The 22967-nt window shown below is 53.4% G+C and overlaps 1 protein-coding gene across 1 annotated transcript; it reads left to right on the top strand.

Moving 5' to 3' along the window:
- Positions 1-10216: 10216 nt before the first annotated feature.
- FEZ1 (fasciculation and elongation protein zeta 1) lies at positions 10217-22877 on the top strand. The gene is made up of 10 exons (XM_058857168.1): positions 10217-10269; positions 13054-13356; positions 16171-16267; positions 17125-17226; positions 18062-18278; positions 19466-19737; positions 20316-20396; positions 20790-20865; positions 21361-21426; positions 22714-22877. Exons 2-10 carry the CDS (start codon positions 13082-13084, stop codon positions 22728-22730), a joined length of 1203 nt encoding a protein of 400 aa, XP_058713151.1. The 5' UTR covers positions 10217-10269; positions 13054-13081; the 3' UTR covers positions 22731-22877.
- The last annotated feature ends 90 nt before the right edge of the window (positions 22878-22967 follow it).

The following is a 22967-nucleotide window of genomic DNA, read 5'->3' as shown; positions in this document are numbered from 1 at the left end:
AGGTTTTACTTTAACAAGGTGTGAAGTGCCATGGAAGGCCAGTTGTGGCAATAAATCCAGGATTTTGGCATCATTCTCATATGATCCCTATGCTGAATCCCATTTTTTCCTCATCTCACAACCAAATTCTCCAAAATATCCTCCTTGGACAGGGCTTCAGGGTGGCAATCATCTTAAGAATGCAGTTTGGCCATGGAAGTCGGTTGGAAGGGCTTCATTTGACTTTTATTTCATTTTTTTCAAGTTAATTCATTCCCCCAGGTGTCTCTCAGCTCACAGGTTTTCAGCTTCACTCCTCATAGAACAACGTGAGGATTAAAGTGTTTCAGAAATATTAAGTCCTCTGCAGAGGCCCAGGACAATCCACATTTTTGTAAAAAAAGCAATTTCATCCAGCTCTTATGAGGCCAAATCGTAAAAATGCCCATTTCTTCATCACTTTATCTCACACCATGAAGTTAAAAACGTTTTTCCTCCACTTCCCACCTCAGAAACAATTTAACTCTCCCAATAATTTAATCTTCAAACTCTTGTCACCCTGTGAAGTGTGTTTTTAGGGGTAAAAATTAATTAAAAGCTACTAAATTCTGAATGCTGGAGGTGGAGGGAGGGTGCAAGGGAAGCTGCAAGATGAGGGACGCTCAGTGTGGCTCCAGGGAATTGCTGTTTTTGACTGAAACCCACCCAAAATATTCTTTGGGTCAGAAAGGGGTGAGAAGGGGCCATTTGAGGCAGCATTTCATCACTCCCTGGGGTGTTATTGTCACCTTTTGGTTTTGTCCTGCTTTGACAATAGGACAAAACACATCAAATCTTTTATTTTTCAACTTCTGCTTGACTTTGGAGCGGTTTGATTTGCTCCAGCTCTCAGCTGGGGCACAGAGCATCACCCCTGCTCCTCTCCCATGGCAACAGAACGTGGTGGCCACAAGAGAACGTTGACCTCAGTCCTGGTTGCCAACAACAGAAGCTGGCCCTGGGACCTGCTGGTGCTGCCCTGTGACACAAGCAGGTGGCTCTTGGAAATGACCACGTGCCAGAGAGGGAATTTTGTCCTCAGCCATGGCCAGGTGCCGCCCGTGCCACATCATTTATTCCCTGAACCCTCCACGTCAAAGTAAGCCTTTTTATTTAAGGAATAGCAGATATTTCTATTTACAGGGAGAATTCTGAGCTCTGCAGGGGCTTCTCTAATGGTTATTTTCAGGCCTTGGTGTTCACTCCTGAGCATTAATTAGTGAGAGCTGTGCTTGTTTGGAATCAGTGAAAATAAGATGGAATATTTTGGGTCTGATTTAAGAGTATTTCACCCTTGTGCTGCCCAGTGTGATTCCTGAGCCTCCATGGAGCACTCTCAAGGTCAGGGGCTGTCATTCCTCGTGGCTGTGGTCACTGCCTTCAGTTCAGTCAGGTCCTGTCACAGGGATCCACATAGCTGCAAAACATCTTAATGCACATATCCCCCCACCAGGGAATGGCAAGGGGGGAAATCCTCGTAAATAATGGGTTTGGGGGTGATAGCAGAAGATATTTTAATCTTTGTTGATGTAATGGGTGCTTGCTTTCTTGCTTTCCTTGATTTTTATTTGTAGTTTCATAGTGCTGCACCCCCAAATCCAGCTCAGGTCTGAGGAAAAGAGGGAAAACCCCAAAAACACACTTTCCCATAAGGGAAACCCCCTCATCAAAAGGGGTTTTTAGGAGGAGGGTTCCAGGTTATCATCAGAAAATCCTCAAATCCTTCCAAATCCATTTTGCCACAGCGGAATTTTAGGGATAAAAGTGCATAAATCAGTGATGTTAAAGGTGAGTTCTTGCCAAGCTTTGGCAGCATCTGGCTCCAGGTGCTCCTGGTGTTGAGGATTTCCAGAACCATCTCACCCCAGGCACAGCCAGCAAGGCACCAGTGTCCCTTGGTGAGATGAAAATGAGCCAAAAACCTGCTGGTTTGGGCTTCAGAGTGAAATGTGAGCTCCTGCTGGGAGAACTCGGAGTGAAATCCTCCTGCTGGGCAGACAAGGAACCACCCAGGAACTTCTCCAGGTTCCTGCTTGTGGGTTGATGCCCCTCAGAGTATTGGATCCTCCTCTTGAGGTGTCTGCTGGCCTGGTCATCATCATCATCATCACCACCATCACCACCACCAGCCCCAGCTCTCCTGACATTCCATTCTCTCTCTGTTCTTGGCAGTTGACAGAGGTGCCAGCAGCAGCTGGGGCGTGCCAGATGTCCTTTAGTAAGTCCCACAAATTTGGGGTGGGAGAGGGGATTCCACCACCCTCAATCTCCATCAGGGCTTCTCTGGTACTGGGCTTGGGTCTTCCAGAGCCAAAACCCACCTGAGGTGTCTCCAAAAGGGCTGAAAAGTCCTGAGATGGGTGGAAAACATCCTCCAAAAGCCTGGAAACACCCCAGTAGTACGGAGAATAAATGATAGAATAGGAATAAACCCCACTTTTCAGTCATTTCACCCAGAGCTGTGGCATTTAGGGCTCTGTTTGCTGCCCAGACAATATTTTGCTGAATGGTTTGTTTCTTGTTCTGCTCATGAAACTGTCAATAATTGTTGATTTGTACCATTATGGGGGAAAGGAGAATAAAGGGTGTGAGTGATATAGAAAGCAAAAATTGGTCTCTGAGAATCCACTTGATGTTTTAAATTGGTAATAAAACATAATTCTTGGACCATAAAGATGTGTCCATCATCAGTTGTAGCATTTATTAACATGAATTTGTTAATTAGGTGTTGGCACTGTCTCCTTAAACCTTTTTCTGTTTTTTGCAGCAATCCACAGGCCTTGAACAATTTTGTGCCTGGATCCAGCATGGTGAGCAACAACTCAGCTCCCTCCCCAAACCCACACAACTTCCACAACACAATTTCTTTAAAGAAAAACTGGATTTCTATATCAAACCTCCCCAAAAGTCAGGATCTTTTTAGGTCTGAGTTCCTCCTGCTGCTCATGCAGTGCAGCCAGGAGGGATTCTGGGGTGTTTTGAGCCAAAACTGGGAACAGGCAGAGCTGATGTCCAACTGCTGAGGAGAGCTTGGAGCTTTCTGGGGCTGCCCCTTGATGCTGCACCCTCTTTTTATTCCCCATTTTTTAAAATTCTGCACCAAATAAATATTGGGAATTTCAGATTGACCATGCTGTTTTCTCAGCACAGAGGATGCAGATGATGCCTCGGGATTTTGGCTTTTATATTTCTCACACATTTGTACTCCTGCCATTCCTCAGTGTGTGACTCCAAACTCCACACACACTGGGAGCTGCTGCTGCTTCCCCACTTTGGGCAGACACAACAATTCCTCTCCAGGCCTGGCAATCAAGGACACCTCACTGCCTCAGGCCCCAGAGATGGAAACAAAAGGGAGTTGGGGGCAGCAAACTTGGGGGAAATTCCTTCATTCCCTGCAGCTGGAATTGGGAGATGAACCCCCAATGTGCAAATGGAACAAACTTAGAAAAGTGGGAAACCCGTGAGCCGTGGTCCATTTTGGGTGCAGCCCCTGTGGGGCTTTGTCTGCCCTAAATGCACCTGAAGGCCTTCAATAAATAGAACTGCTTTTTATTCTCTGAATTTTATCTGGCCTCTGTTTTTAGGTAAACCCCAAAAGGCATCACACCAGTGCCTTTTTCTGAAGGTGCTGGGGTAGGCTTTTTTAAATTTCTGCTTGAAGACCCTTTTTCTGAAGGTCCTGGCCAAGGCCTTTTCTAAATCACTCCTTGGAGAGCCTTTCATTCCCACCATCCTCAGCTCCCCGGGTGTGTTTTCCACCTGTTATAAATCTCTATTGTGATATTGGCTTTCACAAGTATTAGGATGAATATTATATGTTAAATACTTTTTGGCTATGTATGTATTTTTTCCTTGCTAACAAGTTTTAAGCTTAAAGGAATCTCGTAGTACAAAGCAAGGAAATCCCAGAGGGCAAAGACAGTGGGGCCCAAGCTGTTATCAGTGGAAGAACAAAGGAAACCAGGCTGTTATCAGCAGTGGAAGGAGGGATGTGGAGCCCACCTGTCACCAGGGCAGGACAAGGGGCCCAGACTGTTATCAACACTGACCATTTGCAGAAGGAAAGAAACCAAACTCAAAATAATGCCCATCAGCAAGAATAACGATGACCAGCAAAAATAGTGCTGAACAGCAGAAATAAAAACCATACAGAGCATGTTCTAAATAGGCAGAACCAGGGAGGGGACATGCTAAATACTTCTTGAAAAAGTTTGAATATGCATTAAACCCTCACAGCAGGATGGGATAATGTTGCCACTGAAGATGAATAGATCACACGGACACAGGTCGAGGTGTGGTGAAAAGAAGAGCAGAGTTTATTTTTCCTCCCAGGATTTACAGGTTTCTGCCCATGGCCAGGGATTGGATGGTCAGGATAACACTTTCTCACTGCACTGGCCATGAGAGATGCCCATCACAAGATGTGGAACAGAAAGAATGTACACATATCTATGTTTACAGTTACTGTCCTGGGAAAGGCTTTAGAAAACCATGTCAGCAAGCTCAGAAGCTGAGTTTTCAGGGCAACAGGATAAAAAGAGTGTTCCCGAGATTCCAGGTGTGTTCCTGGCAACACTCCAGGGCACCCGGCCGTTTTAACCCTTTGCTTTATTTCCTTTGCCTCCTAATTGTCTTCTTGTTTATATTAAACCTTTTATAATTTATTAAGTGAACCTGTTTTTTCACCCATCCCTTTCCCAGGTGTGGGAGCCCTCAGTGAGCGTGGTGCAGCCGGTGTTGGCGGTTCCCGAGCCCGGGGGCTGCCGGTGGGGTGGCGGTGATCTCCTGCAGCAGTGCCTGTGGGCAGCGGGCATCACCGAGCAGCTGCTGGAGGCCGAGGCCAAGCGGGACCAGCTCCCCGTGGCTTCCCACAGCATCCCACGGATCTTCCCCGGAGCTGGGGCCCAGCAGCCGCTCCTCCAGCCCTTGGTGCAGCACCTCGGGCCCTTCCCCGGCCTCCAGCCGGCCGTGGGACACCTGGGGGGACAGCAGGTGATGGCCACTGCCCTGCCAGCCCAGCAGGTCGTGTTCCTGCCGCAGGCAAGTGCAGCCCCTCATCGCTTCCATCCTCTCCAAACACGCTGTTGTGCTTCTGTGAAGGGTTTTAGCTCTGTATTTTTTAGTTTAGTCCAGTTTCTCTTTCTTTAATTTCCTATAGATTTCAATTTTGCTAATTCTTTTCATTTTTGGTTCTATTACTTTAGTCCTGTTTCTTTAGTTCTTTCATCTGGGAAAGGGGAAGAGGAATAAGGGAAAAGATCCCAATACTTGAGCTTTTATTTGGCTCAATCTTCACCTCCCTCTGTAGACACTTCGTTTGTGGGCTCGGGGCACACACCCCCATTTCTGGGGTTCAGACCCTGAGAGGGGCACGTCTGCAGCACCTTTTTCAAATCCTGGAGTCCTTAAGTTGGGAAAACCCTTGAAGATCCTCAAATCTGACCCTTTTTGTCCTTCCTGGTACCCTCCAGTGGCAGGGCCAGGGAGTCCCTTCCTCCTCATGCATTCACCCCAACCTCAGGCAGTTTGTGGGTTAAAAAACACCAGATTTCGGGCGTGTTCTCATTTCCTGCGTTGTTTTTCAGCCTCTCCAGGTGCCGCAGAGGATCATCCTGCAGGTGAAGCAGCCAGGCCCTACCACGCTCACCCTGCTCCCCAGCCCAGCCTCCTGTGTCCTGGGGAGTGGCCAGGGGCCAAGGCCACCAGCCCACAAACCCCACTGCCACCCCCATCCTGCCACCCCATCACACCCTGGAGCAGCAGCACTCCTGCACAGCAGCATCCCCACGCCCCACGCCGTAGGAATTGAGCTGCGGCATGGTGAAAACTTCAGGGACCCAAAATGCGGGAAAATGGATTATTTTGTTTATTTTTAATAAAACTCTTGATGGAAAGTGCCCTAAGAATCCAAAGTGAGGTTGTTTTGTGTTAAGGGTTGAGTTTAAACACATCCTTGGTCTTGTTTCATGTTTGCAAGACATCATCACCCTGGTCCCTGTGCAGAGGAAAACCTTCTGCAGCATTTCCATCCCCATTCCTGCCGGGAAGTTGGGGGGTCCTTGTGCCATCCAACAGCCCCTTCAGGTGAGGAGCTGGTTTTCCTGGCAGCACTCCTTGTTTCCAAGCTTTTACACTTTGTTTCCAAGGCTTTCTACTTTATTTTCCCTATAAAGTTTATTGACCAGTTTTCTCCTCCTTCCCAGTTTTGTTCTTCATTTTCCACTTTTTTCCCCTCCAATTCCCATTTCCCCCTTTATTTCCAAATTTTACACCTTCTTTCCTAGCTTTACCCTTTATTTTCTAGTGTTCCACTTCCTTAGCTTTCCCCTTTTTATTTCCAAATCTTCCACTTTATTTCCAAGATTTTCCACTTTTTATTTCTAAGGTTCCTTTTATTTAATTTCTTTTTTCTCCTTCAAGTTTTCCCCCTTCATTTCCACATTTCTCCACTTTGTCTTTTAAGTTTTCTCCTCCCTTTCCAAGATTTTCCTCCTCATTTCCCAATTTCCCCCTTGATTTTGAAGGGTTTTTTTTCCACATGAAAGCCCAGGAGAAATGCTGAGATTTCTTTTTTGTGCTGTCAACAGCTACAGGTGACAGAGCAGAGGAGAGGGAATTCAAAATGAGAGATAAGGGTACAGGATAAAGAAAGATGGTGAAATTCCCTCGTGACAAGCTGCAGGGTCCAGAAGAAGACCTGGATCAAAAGGGATAAGAGGCACAGAGAGAAAGCAGAAATACCGAGAATCTCCAGGACAGACAGGGAAGAATCCAAAAATGCTAAATGAGAAACACAGAAACACGGCAAATGAGAAAAGTGCCACGGGCAGAGCGAGGGGGGATCTCTTGACAGGTCAGGGCGAAATGGAAAGAGCCGATCCAGGGGAGAAAAGAGAAAATGCAGCGGTGAGGAAAAGGGGAGGGAAAAGGGCCGAACCAGGACAGAGAAAAGGCAGCAGCGCTGTCACTGCAGCTCTGGGTTTCGGTGCTCCCGGGAGCCGTAAGGAATCCCAAGGTTTTCCCTTCTCCGCCTGCAGCTCGCAGAGCTCGGTCCGAGCACCCGCGGGGTCCCAGAGCGGGGCCGGACAAATCCTGGGACAAGTCCCGGGAGCTCCGGCAACGCCGACAAGGGCACACCGCCAGCCCCGGGGAGCGTCCACCTCCTCCGGCCCCACCTGTGCCCCTCCGGTCCCACCTGTGCCCCTCCGGTCCCTCCTGTGCCCCTCCGGTCCCTCCTGTGCCCCTCCGGTCCCACCTGTGCCCCTCCGGTCCCTCCTGTACCACTCCGGCCCCACCTGTGCCCCTCCGGTCCCTCCTGTGCCCCTCCTGCCCCACCTGTGCCCCTCCGGTCCCACTTGTGCCCCTCCGGCCCCACCTGTGCCCCTCCGGTCCCTCCTGTGCCCCTCCGGCCCCACCTGTGCCCCTCCGGTCCCTCCTGTGCCCCTCCGGTCCCACCTGTGCCCCTCCAACCCCACCTGTGCCCCTCCGGTCCCACTTGTGCCCCTCCGGCCCCACCTGTGCCCCTCCGGTCCCTCCTGTGCCCCTCCGGTCCCTCCTGTGCCCCTCCTGCCCCACCTGTCCCGGCCTCCTGCCCGGGCCCGGAGCCACGAGGAGACGCCTCCGCATCGCCCGGGGACCGCTCAGCGGCTGCTGCCGCCGGACCATTCCCGGGGCTCGGTCAGACCATTCCCGGGCTCGGTCAGACCATTCCGGGGCTCGGTCAGACCATTCCCGGGGCTCGGTCAGACCATTCCCAGGACTCGGTCGGACCATTCCGGGGCTCGGTCAGACCATTCCGGGGCTCGGTCGGACCATTCCGGGGCTCGGTCAGACCATTCCCGGGCTCGGTCGGACCATTCCGGGGCTCGGTCAGACCATCCCCGGGGCTCGGTCAGACCATTCCCGGACTCGGTCAGAATATTCCCGGGGCTCGGTCAGAACATTCCGGGGCTCGGTCAGACCATTCCCGGACTCGGTCGGACCATTCCCGGACTCGGTCGGACCATTCCCGGACTCGGTCGGACCATTCCCGGACTCGGTCAGACCGTTCCCGGGGCTCGGTCGGACCATTCCCGGACTCGGTCGGACCATTCCCGGACTCGGTCAGACCGTTCCCGGGGCTCGGTCAGACCGTTCCCGGGGCTCGCTCAGACCGTTCCCGGTGCTCGGTCAGACCGTTCCCGGGGCTCGGCCGTTGCTGCCGGTACCGCCGGTGGGAGCACCGCGCTGCAGTTCCGCACTTTGGCCGCTCGGTGGCAGCAGCGAGCGTGGGAACCGCCCGGCGCTCGGGGGGCGCGACGGGAGAGCCCCGGGAGGGGGGGACAGGGGGGGACAGAGGGGACACAGGGGGGGACACAGGGGGACACAGGGGGGGACACTGGAGGGGACGGGGGGGACACAGGGACACGGGCACAGCAGAGATACGGGGGGGGACACGGGGGGACAGTGGGGACGCAGGGGGATACAGCGGGTATAGAGGGGGATATGGGGGGATAGAGGGAGACACAGGGGGGACAAGGGGACACAGCGGTGATAGAGGGGGGGGACACAGCGGGGACCCAGGGAGACACAGGGGGGACACGGGGGGAAACAAGGAGGACACAGGAGGACACAGAAGGACACAGGAGGATACAGAAGGACACAGGAGGTCACAGAAGGGCACAGGGGAACACGGGGGGACACAGGGGATGCAGCCCAAATGCCTCCACTCTTCACCTCTCTGACAAGCTCCAGGTCCAAGAACATTTCTCTGGCTGGTTCATTCAACCCCTGGACGTGGAATTTGTGACACTCCAGGGTCCCCTGGGTTGCTCCCAGCCTGTTGTGCTCCTGTCTCAGAGTTCATCCAGGTGATTGCAGCCCCAGGCTGGGGTGAGAGGCTGGGGAATGATGACCCTGGGGATGGAGAACGAGGCCTCTCTGCCCAGCTCCTCCTCTGCTCAGTCCCTGGGTGTCACCCACAAGCCCTGCTGGGCTGCAGAGCATCAGCTTTTGGGGTGAGGGACACCTGGGTGGCCCCAAGGACACTCAGCCTGCCCGTGCTCCCACCTCACTGTCCAAATCCCTGCTGCAGGAGGTTAATCAGGAGCTGAAGGAGCTGGGGAGCAGCAGGAGATGGGCAAGGCTGTGCTGGAACAGGTGATGGCCAAGAGGAGTCATTGTCAGCTCAGTGGCAGGAGGGGTGGGATACTGGGAAGAAATCCTTCCCTGGGGAGCTGCTGAGGCCCTGGTACTGGTATCCCATAGAAACTGTGGCTTCTCCATTCCTTGGAGTGCTCAAGTCCAGGTTTGATGGGGCTTGGAGCAACTTGGTCCAAGTCCTGGGAACAAAATGAGCTTTAGGGTCCTTTCCAGCCCAAACCGTTCTGGGATTCGAGGATTTCTTCGGCACTGTGCCAAAGCATGTGATGCTCCTGCCAGGACTTGGCAAACGCTCATTAAACTTAACAACAACCATTTCACAGACTCTTTTGAGGTTTTTTTTTCCTTAATATGAGCAACTTATGTGCTAAGTGCCAGAGGAGAAACCCTTCCCCTGTCCTGCTGCATGGGAAACCAGCAGGGAGAGGGAGCAGGCAGCTGCAGGCAGCAGAGCCTATCAAGACCTGGGAAACTGAGCTTAAGCCCAGAGATTCCACTGGCCTCTGAATTAAACCCAGATTTCAAAAAGAAAAAAAAAAAAAAAAAAAAAAAATACACAGTCTACATGACAACATTCGTCCAAAGCAATTAAGTTGTTAATAAATTTTAAAAATTAAAGCTGAAAAAAAATGTTATAAAAAGCTACTAATTTCTTGTGATCCCCATTTTATTTTTGAGAGGAAAAAAGACTTTTTTATTTTGTACTTCCCCTTATTTTTATTTAATAATTTTAATTGCTTTATTTTCGAAAATAAAAAAAATTTGAGATACATGACTTGACCTTTCTGTCGTTTTTTTAACATTTCCTGGCTATAAATTCCTATTGTCGCTTCCATGGTTTCAGTTACTTTCTCCTTTGTCCCTCGGCGTCACGGACACGCGCAGACCCGCGTGTCCAGATGAATGGATGGACACGGCCGGGGTTCAAAGGGATTTTTAGGGATCGGGAAAAGGATGGAGCCCCCTCCCCGGGATGAGGGATGACGTCACGGCTTCCTTGACCACCATCCGCATCCCCCTTCCCGGTGACGTCACCGGTCCTCCCCCGCGCCTGCGCAGTGCGCGCGCAGCACCCCCCGGCGCGGCGCGGAGGATGCGGGGCTGCAGGTGGGTGAGGGGCCGGGGGGGTCTGTGGATGGGGCCGGGGGCTCGGAGGGGCTCGGAGGGGCTGTGGGGGCTGTAGGAGGGGCCGGGGGCTCGGGGGGGCTGCAGGTGGGGCCGGGGGTTCGGAGGGGCTGTGGGGGCTGCAGGTGGGTGAGGGGCCGGGGGGGCTGCAGGTGGGGCCGGGGGCTCGGTGGGGCTGTGGGGGCTCGGGGGCTCTGTGGGGGCTGCAGGAGGGGCCGGGGGCTCGGTGGGGCCGGGGGTTCGGAGGGGCTGTGGGGGCTGCAGGAGGGGCCGGGGGCTCGGTGGGGCTGTGGGGGCTCGGGGGCTCTGTGGGGGCTGCAGGAGGGGCCGGGGGCTCGGTGGGGCCGGGGGTTCGGAGGGGCTGTGGGGGTTGCAGGTGGGGCCGGGGCCCGTGGGGCGGTGAAGGATGCGGGGCTGGGGGTGCGATGAAGGATGCGGGGTTTGGGGGGAGCGAGGGGCGATGCTGGGCTCGCAGGGGGGTGCGGGGGGCGCATGGCGGGCTGAGGCTGAGGGGAGGGGGCGGCGGAGCGGGGCCGGGCGGGGGGCGGGGATGCGCTCGCGCACCGCGGGGGCGGTTCGGGGGTCTCGGGGGGCGCGGGGGGAGCGGCGGAGGGAGGGGAGAGGAGGGGAGGGGAGGGGAGCGCAGCGAGGGCGTGTCCGTGTGTGTGATTGTGTGAGTGTGTGTGTGTGTGTGCAAGGGATGCGTGCGTGCAGATGTGTGCGCGTGCAGATGTGCATGTGAAGGTGTGTGCATGTGTGTGTGTGTGCAGGTGTGTGTGCAGGTGTATGTGCAGCTGTGTGTGCGTGCGGGTGTGTGTACAGGGGTGTGTATGTGCAGGTGTGTGTGCAGCGAGCACGGTGGGGCCCGTGGTGCATGCGTGGCAATGCACAAGTGTGTGAGAAGATGCAGGCCTACACAGGGGTGCAGTGTGTGTGTGCATGCACAGCACTGCTGTGGGGATGCATGAGTGCATGGCTGTGCACACACGGACCCTCTGTGGGGATGCATGAGTGCACAGGTGTGCCTGCAGACTCGCGTGGGACAGGGCGTGCATGCACCGGGGCTCGTGGGGGTGAGTGTGTGCAGTGTGTGCAGTGTGTGTGTGCAGTGTGTGTGTGTGTGCAGTGTGTGTGTGTGCAGTGTGTGCAGTGTGTGTGTGCAGTGTGTGTGTGCAGCCCAACACAGGTGCAGCGCTGCAGCTCACATGCATCTGTCCACAGGCACTCCATGCACGTGTGCACTGCTGTGTGTGTGCTGCAGGTGCATGCAGGGACGGGCTCACCTGCAGGTGTGCCCTGTGTGTGCTGCAGGTGTGTGGGGGCACACGTGCATGGGGGTGTGCCCGTGCTGCACATGGCTGCAAAACTCGCTCAAAACCTTGCTCAGGGCAGGTTTTCCTGTGATGTTTGTGCTCCCCTCCACATCACTGGGGCTGGGAGAATGAGCTGGGGTACCAACACCTGTACTGGGCTGCTCCTGGCTTACTACTGAGTTACTGTTTGCTTCCTCTGAGGCTACTGCTAGGACGCTACTGGGATATTCTCAGTGATCTCCTGAGGAAGTGGTGAAATACCGTCAAGACGCAGCTGAGATGCTCTCAGGATACTACTGAGATGCTATGAGTTTACTAGAATGTGTACAGAGAGCAGTAAGGCACTTCCAGAGTGGCACTAAGCTACTCTTAGGATACTATGTAGATGCTACTGGGATGCTGCAAGAGCTCCTCTAAGGTACTACCAGGCTAAGATATTTCCAGAGCTGTTACTGGGGTACTCATACGAAGGAGTAGCTCACACAAGGTTCCTCTCAGGATATGTTCAGGTTGCTTTCAGCGTAGTTAAGTGGTAGTAAGAAACCACCAACACACTCTGAGGGTAACAGCTATACCCCACTACACCACCATTAGGATCCTACCAGGATACTCACTATCTACTACTGTGATACTATCAGGACACCAGGAGGCTGTTGGGACGCTCCAGACATAGAATCAGGATATTCCTTCCTCTGCTACTACAGCACCAGGACAATGCTGAGCTACTCAATGCTGAGCTGCTACTAGGATACTCTCAGTGTAGCACAAAGGTACTATCAGGATGCTGCTGAGTGTTATCAGGGTAACATCCTGGATACTCCAGAGTATCACACTGCTAATGAGACACTACTAAGATACTACAGGGTCATTACTGGGACACAACAGTACTGGTACTACTGATAGTACCAGGATGATATGACAAAGCTACCGAGGTGCAGGAGCCAGTTTCCAGTAGGATGCTCTCAGGATAAAAGTGCATTTTTATCCTAAAGTATGTGTTGGATACTTCCAAGATGCTACAAGGATACTAGAAAAGCTGCTGGTAAGATACACCAGGGCAACATTCCCATTTTTGGGACCCTGTCAGCACATTACTGATCCTTTCAGGCCACTTGCTTAGTACAAGGATACAACTGAGATACTACCACTTCAGGGAAGCAGCTATGACATTTTTTACAATACTATCAGGGTAGCACTAAGCTGCTTGGAGCACTACCAGCACTTTGTTACAACTGGGAAATTGCTATCAGAACAGTGCCACAATATCAGAATATTTCTTCTGAAGGGAGTACATCTTGTTGGGATACTGCCAGGATACTCCAGAGATCCTGCTGGTTGTGTAACAGCCCTGGCAGTAGGGTTTCAGTGAGCGCAGCAGCAGCCAAGGGAACGGAGAGCTGGGTGTTGTAAGCTGTTAGTAGCCTGCTGCCTCACGGGCACGCTGTCCCTGCAGCTAAGGCAGCACATCGGTGTTGAGGAGGATGGAGGCGCCCCTGGTCAGTCTGGAGGAGGAGTTTGAGGAGGGCTCCGGGGACGATGGGGGGTCCCTGCAGCGCGCTGCGGACCCAGCGCTGGCCGAGCTGGAGAGCTTCTCGGCCGAGATGATGAGCTTCAAGTCCATGGAGGACCTGGTGCAGGAGTTTGACGAGAAGCTCACCGTGTGCTTCCGCAACTACGACGCCGCCACCGAGGGCCTGGCCCCCGTGCGGGGGCGGCTCCAGGCGCAGGAGGAGGAGGAGCGCCTGCAGGATGAGGAGTGAGTAAGGCTCCCCTGCTCCTGGGGCCATTCTGCAAACCCTGAACCCCCCCAGCCCAGGGTACCTCCCAGCGCTGCAGCGTGGCCATGCTCCGTGTCAGGAGTAGCGCTGTAGTATCCTGTGAGGAAGGGTCTGCATGCTCAGCCCCTTGCACCGCAGCACGGTCACACAGCAGTGTGGAATAGCTGGGCAGTATCTTTCGAGTAGCTGTGTAGCATCCTATAAGTAGGCCACCCTCAGGCCTTCATGCATCCTGTCACGGTGGTGAGATACTCCCCTTTCCCAGTGTGCAGTCCTGCTCACAGCATGACTGTGTGGCACTGCAGAGTAGTGGTGTAGTATCCTATGAGTAACACCCCTCCAGGGCCTGTTGCACCTCCTTGCACTCTTCCATGAGCCCATCATGCAAATCCATGCCTGGGCTGTGCTGTGACCCTACAGCACCTTGGAGTAGCTATGTGGGATCCTTGGAGTAGCTGTGTGGGATCCTTAGAGTAGCTGTGTGGGACCCTTGGAGTAGCTGTGTGGGACCCTTGGAGTAGCTGTGTGGGATCCTTGGAGTAGCAGCCTATGAGGAGGAAGAGCAGCGTGTCCCATACCACATTGCAGGGGGCCACAGCTCTGTCTGTGCAAGGAAAGCCCCAGGGGCTGAGCATAAACCTTGAGTAAGGTGTGAGTAGAGTTCAGCCATCCCCTCTGTATCATGCTAGGGGATGGCCAAATTCCCTAAGCTGAAATTCCCCCCTAGGCTCCCCCAATTATTCCTGTGCCTTTTGTGTTAAATTCTACAGTTTCATTAAAAATCTTGGTTTGTTACAAAATGTCATTTTTTCCTGCAAATCCTTGGGCTTTTTCCTCATGATGATTACACACAATCACATTTCTAGTGGATTTTTTTGTGTGTTTAATCAGGATTATTCCAAAATTTCTAACCCTTACTTCCACCAAACAAAGGGGTTGCTTTCAACCCAAAAAGCCCCAAATCTGTCGGTTTTGTTGGTTTCTGTTTGGTTTTTTTCTCCCCCAAACCCACTGAGGCTGAATTGATTTTTGCAATTGGTTGAATTCATGGTTTTTTCAGAGCAAAATGCAGCTTGGCTGCGCGCCGGGGCTGCCGTGCTGTCGCCGCTTTGTGCCACTTATTGTGTCTTTTTTTGGGTCACTTTGGGCAAAACAGGGCTTTTTTTTTAGTCTTCTTTGAATGAGCCCTGTGTGCAGACTGGGGGAGGGGCCACAGCCTCACAGGCACTGAATTTCCAGAGTTTTTAACCATTTCTTGCCATAATTAACTCAGAAATCACTGCTGGTCTCAGCCTGCCTCTGTGGGGTGCTGGTCCTTTAAGAACAAAAAAATAAATAAAAAGCAAATTTGGGGGGGGGGATAATTACTAATTTGCTGTGCTTTGTTAAAAAATAAGTATTTAAGATTTGACATCCACGTTTTTCTGTGTTAATTTTTGCAATCTGTAATTCCAAGGGGAATTCAGCCCTGGTGAGGAGAGAAATATAATAAATCCCAAAAATGAGCAGTTTTGGAGTTGGAAAGGGGGAAAATGGGTTTGGGGTGATTTTTAGGATTTGGATGTGGCACCACTTTGGACTGAACCCACCACTCTGGTGGGAAAATGGAGGGTTTGCCTGAGATGGGGAGAAAATGTAAGAAAAAAGGGAGAATGGGGGGGAAAATGGAGAAAATGGCAGGGAAAGTGGAGAAAAGGGAAGAAATGGAGGAGAAAGACAGAAGATGGCAAAAAAAAAGAGCATTTTCTCTTTTTCCTCATTTCCCTTTTCTCCTGATTTTTTTCTCTCTTTTGGTCATTTTCCTTCTTTTCCTCTTCCCTATTTTCTCCGCTTTCCCTTTCTTCTCCTTTTTTTCCTCTTTCTCCATTTCCCACCATTTTCCTTCTTTACCCTTTTTCTCATTTTTTCTTCCATTTCCCCCCTTTTACCCAGATTTTCCTTCCTCCACTTCTTCCCCTTTCCCCCCTTTTTGCCCCTTTTTCCATCTTCTTCTTTACCCCTTTTTTCTCTTTTCTCCTGTTTTTCCCCTTTCATTTTTTCCCTCCTTCCCCTCCTTTTCCTTCCCTATTTTCTCCTCTTTTGGTCAGTTATTTGGGAAAGCATTTTAGGGTATTTCTGGGGGGTTGAAAAGTGACATTTTGGGGTCTCTGGGGTATTTCAGTGAGGGGGTTGAGTGGTTGGAACATGACAGGGTGACATTTTGGAGCTTTGCGACCTTTAAGGGCATTTTGGGGTTATTTCAGAAGAACATTTGGGGACAGTTTGGAGTGTTCCAGGGCAGCATTTTGATCTGTTTCGAGACTTTTCAGAGTCTTGTGGCTTTGAGGCTGCTTTAAGATAATTTTTGGGTCACTTCAAGGCATCATGGTGATGTTTTTGAGTGGCATTTGGGGACATCTAGAGACATTTTGGGACACTGCTGTGGCCTTCTGGAGTGTTTTGATAGCAGCATTTCAAAATGACATTTAGAGGGCATTTCAGGGCAGTTATTTCGTGATGCTATTTTGAGAAGCTTTGGGGTCTTCCAGGATAGCATTTGGGGTCTTCTAGAATAGAATTTGGGGTCTTCTAGGATAGCATTTGGGGTCTTATAGCATTTGGGGTTTTCTAGGATATCATTTGGGATGTTTTGGGATGTTTCAGGTGTCTGTTTTGGGATTTTGGAGGTCGTTTTCAGGATGTTTCTGGGCTGTATTTTGGGATGTTTTATGGCATTTTGGCATGCCATTTTTGGGATGTCTCTCTGAGATGCAACATTTTGGGGTCAGCACTCACCATCCGCCTCCCTGCAGGGTCTGGGATGCTCTGACCGATGGCTTTGCCCCCCGGAGCTCCCCCCGGCCGTGGCAGCTCCCTGGGACCGAGGCCCTTGATGGCACCGACCCCCAGGTATGGCTGTGGCACCCCTGTCCCCACACGCTCCCCTGGCAGTGATTGACAGCTGTCAATCAACCCCAAGGCTCAGTGACCATCATGACACTGCTAAACTACTCATTTTAGCACCTGGTCTTTGGCAGTTTGCCCCCGTGTCACGGGTGGGGTGGGTGTTTTTGGGGTAGGAAATGTGTTTGTAGTGAGTTTGTGCTGTCCAGCGCTGCTTTTGGGGTTATAAAAATGTCCCAATATCCACGGAATTTAACCCATTTGGATGTAACAGCCTCTTGCTAAAGGGGGAAGAGAAGATAACTTCCTTGGGTTATTTTCTGCTAAAAAGGTGAAAAGATAGTGAAAGGTGGGGAAAAAGAAGATGCCTCCTCACCCAACATCTCCATCCATCCGTTCCCTGGTGGTGTTCCCCTCTGCCATGTCCCCATCCGGTGTTCCCACCCTGTGTCTCCATCAGAGCTCTCCCATTCCACTCCACCAGCCCCATCCAGCATTCCCAGCATCTCCACCGAGCGTGTCCAGCCCCACTCCCCATCCAGCACCTCCATCCAGCAGACCTGGGCTTCTCCCTGTCATCTCCCTAGTGCATTCTGCAACTCTCCATTCATCTTCTGGCAGCACTTCCCCCTCCAGTGCTTCCATTGTCTCCAGTGTCCCAGTCCAAAGCCCATCCAAATCCCAATCCAACATCTCCATGTGATGCCCTCAATCCAGCACATCCCCACCCAGTGTCCCCCCATTTGATGTCCCCACCCAGTGTCTCCCCGTGCCACCCCCGTGTCCCCCTGAGCCAGGGTTCCCTGGTGGCTCCCCCCATGCCAGTGGTGCCACCAGGGCTGCCCAGCCTGTGTCTCCTGCAGCTCGGTGGGAAGGAGGAGGAGGAGGAAGAGGAAGAGGAGCTCACTGAGAGGAGTGAGCAGGACTCTGGGATCAACGAGGAGCCGCTGCTGACAGCTGAGCAGGTACCCCATGGGCATCTGGAGCCCTGCATGTCCTCCAAAAGCCAGCCTTGGCCACCTCAGCCCCATGGCCACGAGCTGAAAGCACAAGAAAAAGGCAAATCCCATCACCTTGGGATGTGGCATGCAGGAGCTGGAATGTGGATGTAGACAGAAGTGCAGGTGGTGGGTGCTGATGTGGGAAGGTGGCCTGTACAAAATGAGTGCTGTGGGGGGAAGGGTCAAAGTGTGGGGGCAGGGGTGGGATGGAGCTGCAGGATGCTGGTGTGGATGCAGGATGCAGATGCAGGTGTGGGGTGCAGGATGCAGGGTAGAGGTGTGGAGAGGGGAGTGTGGATGCAGGATAGAGAATGCAAGTGCAAGTACAGGATGCAGGATACAGGAGGAGCTGGGTGCAGAGAGCAGGATGCAGATTCAGATGTGGATGCAGGTCCTCAGTGCCCATGGAATGTGGGATTTGGATGTAGATGGAAATGTGGGATGCAGATGCAGGATGCAAATAGAGGACCCAGGGTACAGATGGTGCTGATGCAGGGTGAAGGGAGCAGAATGCAGATGCATGATGAAGGGGAGGATGCAGGTGCAGGATGCAGAATACAAATGAGGATGGAGGGAGCAGGCTGCAGGTGGAGGATAGAGATAGAGGATGCAGGTGCAGGATGAAGGGAACAGTTGCAGGTGTGGCTGCAGGGTGCAGGTGCAGGACAGCTGCAGGTGTGGCTGCAGGTGCAGGTGCAGGACAGCTGCAGGTGTGGCTGCAGGATGTGTGGGGTGCACGATGCAGAGGTAAGGTGCAGGTTGGATGCAGGTGCACATGGAGGTCACTGGTGCCCCGCAGGTCATCGAGGAGCTGGAGGAGCTCATGCAGAGTTCACCTGACCCCGAGGCTGACCCTGAGGGTGAGGAGGAAGAGGAGGAGGAGGAGGATGAGGATGAGGAGGAAGAAAGCAAGGCTGATGCTGAAGGCAAAGGTGGTGGTGGGGGCACGGAGTCCATCGTGCTGCGGGAGCTGCATGCTTTCTCCCCTGCCTTCAACAACAACTGCTCCCACGAAGGTACGGCCAGCAAAGCCCAGGCCAGTCACTATCTGGGGACAATTCCAACCAAATTGGACAACTGAGTCTCTCCAAGCCTCAGTGCTCTGGGACTTGGCCAGAAGGGCTTTTGGCAAAACCTGTGAAGAACGCAGGGATCTGGCTTTTGGTGTGGAAAGGCACGTGGGGTTCACCAGGAGCCTTTGTGTTGTGCATGGGGGTGTTCCATGCACGTGAGACTTGTCACTAGTGCCATGGGCTGTGTCACCAACAAGCCCAGGCTCTCCACTAATTGCTCTGCTCTTTATCACACTGTGCAGGTTACTAATCACACCATGTCACTAATTGCACCGTGCATGTCACTGATTGCACTGTGCATGTCAATAATTGCACCATACATGTCGCTAATTGCACCATGCATGTCACTAGTTGCACCATACATGTCACTAATCACACCCTGCCTGTCACTAATTGCACTGTGAATATCACTGAGTGCACCTTGCATGTCACTAATGGTGCCAGGAAGTTCCTGAATTGCTCTGGGCACGTTGTTTATGGCGCTGAGCGGATCAGTAATTGCAGAACGGGTTTCTCTCTTGGTGTCTCAGAAAATGCAGAGCACATCTCGCTCAGCACGAGATGCATTTTAATGATTGCAGTGTGCGTTTCACTGACTGCTCTGGGGGTGTCACTGATATTGCACCAGGCTTTTCCCTCGTTTCCCCATGCATGGCACTGGCTGCAGCAGGTCCAGAGGAGGCCACGGAGATGCCCCAAGGGCTGGGGCGCCTCTGCTCTGGAGCCAGGCTGGGAGAGCTGGGGGTGCTCACCTGGGGAAGAAAAGGGAGAGCTCAGAACCCCTGCCAGGGCCTAACGGGGCTCCAGGAGAGCTGGAGAGGGACTGGGGACAAGGGATGGAGGGATGGGACAAGGGGGGAATGGCTCCCAGTGCCAGAGGGCAGGGTTAGATGGGACATTGGCAAGAAACTTCCCTGTGAGGGTGGGGAGGCCACAAGGTTTCCAGAGCAGCTCTGACTGCCCCATCCCTGGAAGTGCCCAAGGCCAGGTTGGACGGGGTTGGAGCACCCTGGGATAGTTGTCCCGGCCCCATGGCAGGGAGGTGGGACGAGATGGGCTGTGCGTGCCTTCCAGCCCCCCAGCCGAGGGCTGTCCCCTCGGACACGAGCCGGTCTGTGCTCCGCGGGCAGGGCTGGGGCAGCTGTCGGCGCGGGAGCTGCTGGCGGCCGCGGGCCGGGCGGAGGCGGCGAGCCGGGCGCTGTCGGCGGAGCTGGTGGCGCAGCTGGCACGGAGGGACGAGCTGGCCTTCGAGAAGGAGGTGAAGACGGCGTTCATCGGGGCTCTGCTGGCCGTGCAGGGCGAGCAGCGAGAGCAGCGAGAGGCCGCCCGGCGCCGCCGCAGGGACAAGGGGCTGAGCCTGCAAGGGGCGCGCTCCGAGCGCGGCGGCCACATGCCCCGCAAGGTGCTGGGTGCGGGGACCTCGGGAGGAGAGGAGGAGGCGGGGGGATGTGGGGACAGGATGGGGCAAGGGGATGAGGGATGGGATGGGAATAGTGGCAGGATGGGGCAGAGGGACGTGGGGGCAATGAGGGATGGGATGGGATGGGATGGGATGGGATGGGATGGGATGGGATGGGATGGGATGGGATGGGATGGGATGGGATGGGATGGGATGGGATGGGATGGGATGGGATGGGATGGGATGGGATGGGATGGGATGGGATGGGATGGGATGGGAATAGTGGCAGGGTGGGGCAGAAGGACATGGGGGTAAGGCAGTGAGGGATGGGATGGGAAGGGAATAGTGACAGGATGGGGCAGAGGGACAGGGAATGGGAAGGACACAGCACAGGAGGTCATGGAGCAAGGACAGGGGAATGTGGGACAGGAGGGCTTGGAGCAGGGGGACAAAGATACAGGATGTGGGTATGGAGCAGGGTGATGGCATCTGGGCAAGGTGTGGATGTGGGAGTCAGGGAGTTGTGGGGGATGCTGGTGCCACTGTCCCCAGGAGGTGACAGGGTGACATTGTCCCCCCAGCGCTTCAGCATGGAGGGCATCTCCAGCATCCTGCACTCCGGCCTGCGCCAGACTTTTGGTCCTACCACCAACGAGAAACAGGTGCCCTTTTCCCCCCAAAATTGCCCCAATCTGTTTGTTTTCACTCCACCCCGCACTCCCCATTCCCCTGCACCCCCCCCAACCCCCTTTTAAAATGTTTTTTAGTTTCACAACACTGCTCTATCCCCTACACCCTGCTAATCCCTCTAGGAAAAATTACCTGGTTTCACCCAAAAAAATCCTTCCTGAGGAAGGATGGATTTGGGTGGAGTTTGCAGCACCCAGTTACTTCAGCACTCCCCAAAATACCTGCAAATCAAATGCAATTGCAGGAATTTTCCAGAAATACTCTATTTTTGCACAAAATTGGGGTGATTTGTCTCAAGGCAGTGCAAAAAGCAGCTGTTTTTGTGCAATCTGTGTGGGGTTTTGGGGTGGCTTTTGTTTCTGCAGTACCTGAACACGGTGATTCCCTATGAGAAGAAGGGCTCACCACCCTCTGTTGAGGACCTGCAGATGCTCACCAACAGTGAGTACTCATTCAAGCTGCTGTTCTGGGTCAGCATCAGATGTTTAGGGGACACAAAGGCACATTTAGCTTTGCCTCAGAGGCTGCAGTTTGGGGCATCATTGCAGCACAGCTGGTTTGGGGGATTTTTTGCATCATTGCAGCATGGGCAATTTAAGGTGCTACCACCCATGTTGCATCATCATTGCAACAAACCCACTTGGAGGGGAAAATGCCTGGTTTGCATCACTGCAGCACAGCTGCAATAATTGCTCTATGCAGGCAGACACCTTCCCCCAATTCATGCTCCTTTGACCAGGGTTTATTTGGGGGTAAATCACCCATTCTGCATTGCCTCGGATTGGCAAATTGGGGGCAAAAGTCCTTTTTGGATGTTCCCAGACCTGCTGCTTAAATTGTTTGGGGAAATTGTACAGCAGCTGTGGGGCTGGTTTAGGGGGAAAAGGGAGGTTTGGGGGCAGCAGGGCCAGGCTCACAGCTTGTTCCCCCTCACAGTCCTGTTTGCCATGAAGGAGGGGAATGAGAAGGTGCCCACTCTGCTCACGGATTACATCCTCAAAGGTACCTGCACCCTCCTGCCCCTCCATTGCATCTTCTGTGCATCCCTTCCCTCCTGCAACCTCATTTGTGCCTTTTGCATCTCCTGTGCATCCTCTGTGCATCCTTGGAGAATCCCAGATACATCCTGTGTCACTCCTCCACTTCCCTCATGCATCCCTGGTGCATCCTCCACGCATCCTTCAGGAATCCCAGGTGCAGCTCCTGCACATCCCTCAGGCATTCTTTGTACAGCTCTGCTGTTCTGCCACACCTCTGGGGGGCCCTGTGCAGCTTCCTGCCCCGTCCTGGGGCCCATCTGCTTCATCCACACAGCCTCAGCACCCTCTGCACACCCCCACACCCCCACACCCCCTCAGGCACCCTCCTCTGCCTCCCTTGGGCATCCCCATCCATCTTCCTTGCATCTCCCAGGCACCCTTGTGCATCCCTGCACATCTCCCACACCCCTCTTGTGCATCCCTGCACATCTCCCACACCCCTCTTGTGCATCCCTGCACATCTCCCACACCCCTCTTGTGCATCCCTGCACATCTCCCACACCCCTCTTGTGCATCCTCCTGAGTCCTCGTGTGTCCTTCGTGCTCTTTCTGTGCACTGTTGTGTGTGTGCATTCCCTGTGCATCCTCATGCATTCCTGGTGCATCCCTGTGCATCCTCATGCATTCCTGTGCATCCTCATGCATCCTGCTACATCCCTGTGCATCCTCATGCATTCCTGTGCATCCTCATGCATCCTGCTACATCCCTGTGCATGCTCATGGATCACAGAGCATCCTCATGCATTCCAATGCATCCCCCTGCATCCCTGTGCATCCTCATGGATCACAGTGCATCCCCCTGCATCCCTGTGCTTCCCTGTGCATTCCAGTGCATCCCCTTGCACACTTGTGCATCCTCCTGCATCCTGGTACATCCCTGTGCATCCTCATGCATTCCAGTGCATCCTCATGCATCCCTGTGCATCCTCATGCATTCCTGTGCTTGCTCATGGATCACAGTGCATTCTTATGAATTCCAGTGCATCCTTGTGCATCCCTGTGCATCCTCACGGATCACAGAGCATCCTCCTGCATCCCTGTGCATTCTCCTTCATCCCAACGCATCCTCATGGATCCCTGTGCTTGCTCATGGATCACAGCACCTCCTCCTGCATCCCTGTGCCTCCTCCTGCATTCCAATGCACCCTCATGCTTCCCCCCCCACACCTGTGCATGCTCCTGCCCCACTGCAGCCTCGGTGCCCCCACCCTCCCTCTCTCTCTCTCTCTCTTTCTCTCTCTCTTGGCAGTGCTCTGCCCGACCTGACGCGGTGCTGCCCCCACACTCCCACCCCGGCGCCTCCAAAACGGGGCCAAACCCAAGGAAAAAGGGTCACCCACCCGTGGCTGCCCCACCCTGCACTTCCCCCTTTGCACAGCTGGGAATAAAGAATTCCTTACATTAATTAAGCAACTGGTGTCCGGTGTGTGTGTCCCCTCCTTGCTCATGGAGGTGCTCTGTGACTTTTAGATAGGAAAATTATGTTTTTAAGCAAAAAAATCC

Source organism: Poecile atricapillus, chromosome 25, assembly GCF_030490865.1.
Source record: "Poecile atricapillus isolate bPoeAtr1 chromosome 25, bPoeAtr1.hap1, whole genome shotgun sequence".
NCBI lineage: Eukaryota > Metazoa > Chordata > Aves > Passeriformes > Paridae > Poecile > Poecile atricapillus.
Note: the sequence above shows the minus strand (reverse complement) of the source record. Positions and strands in the feature narration are given on the sequence as shown.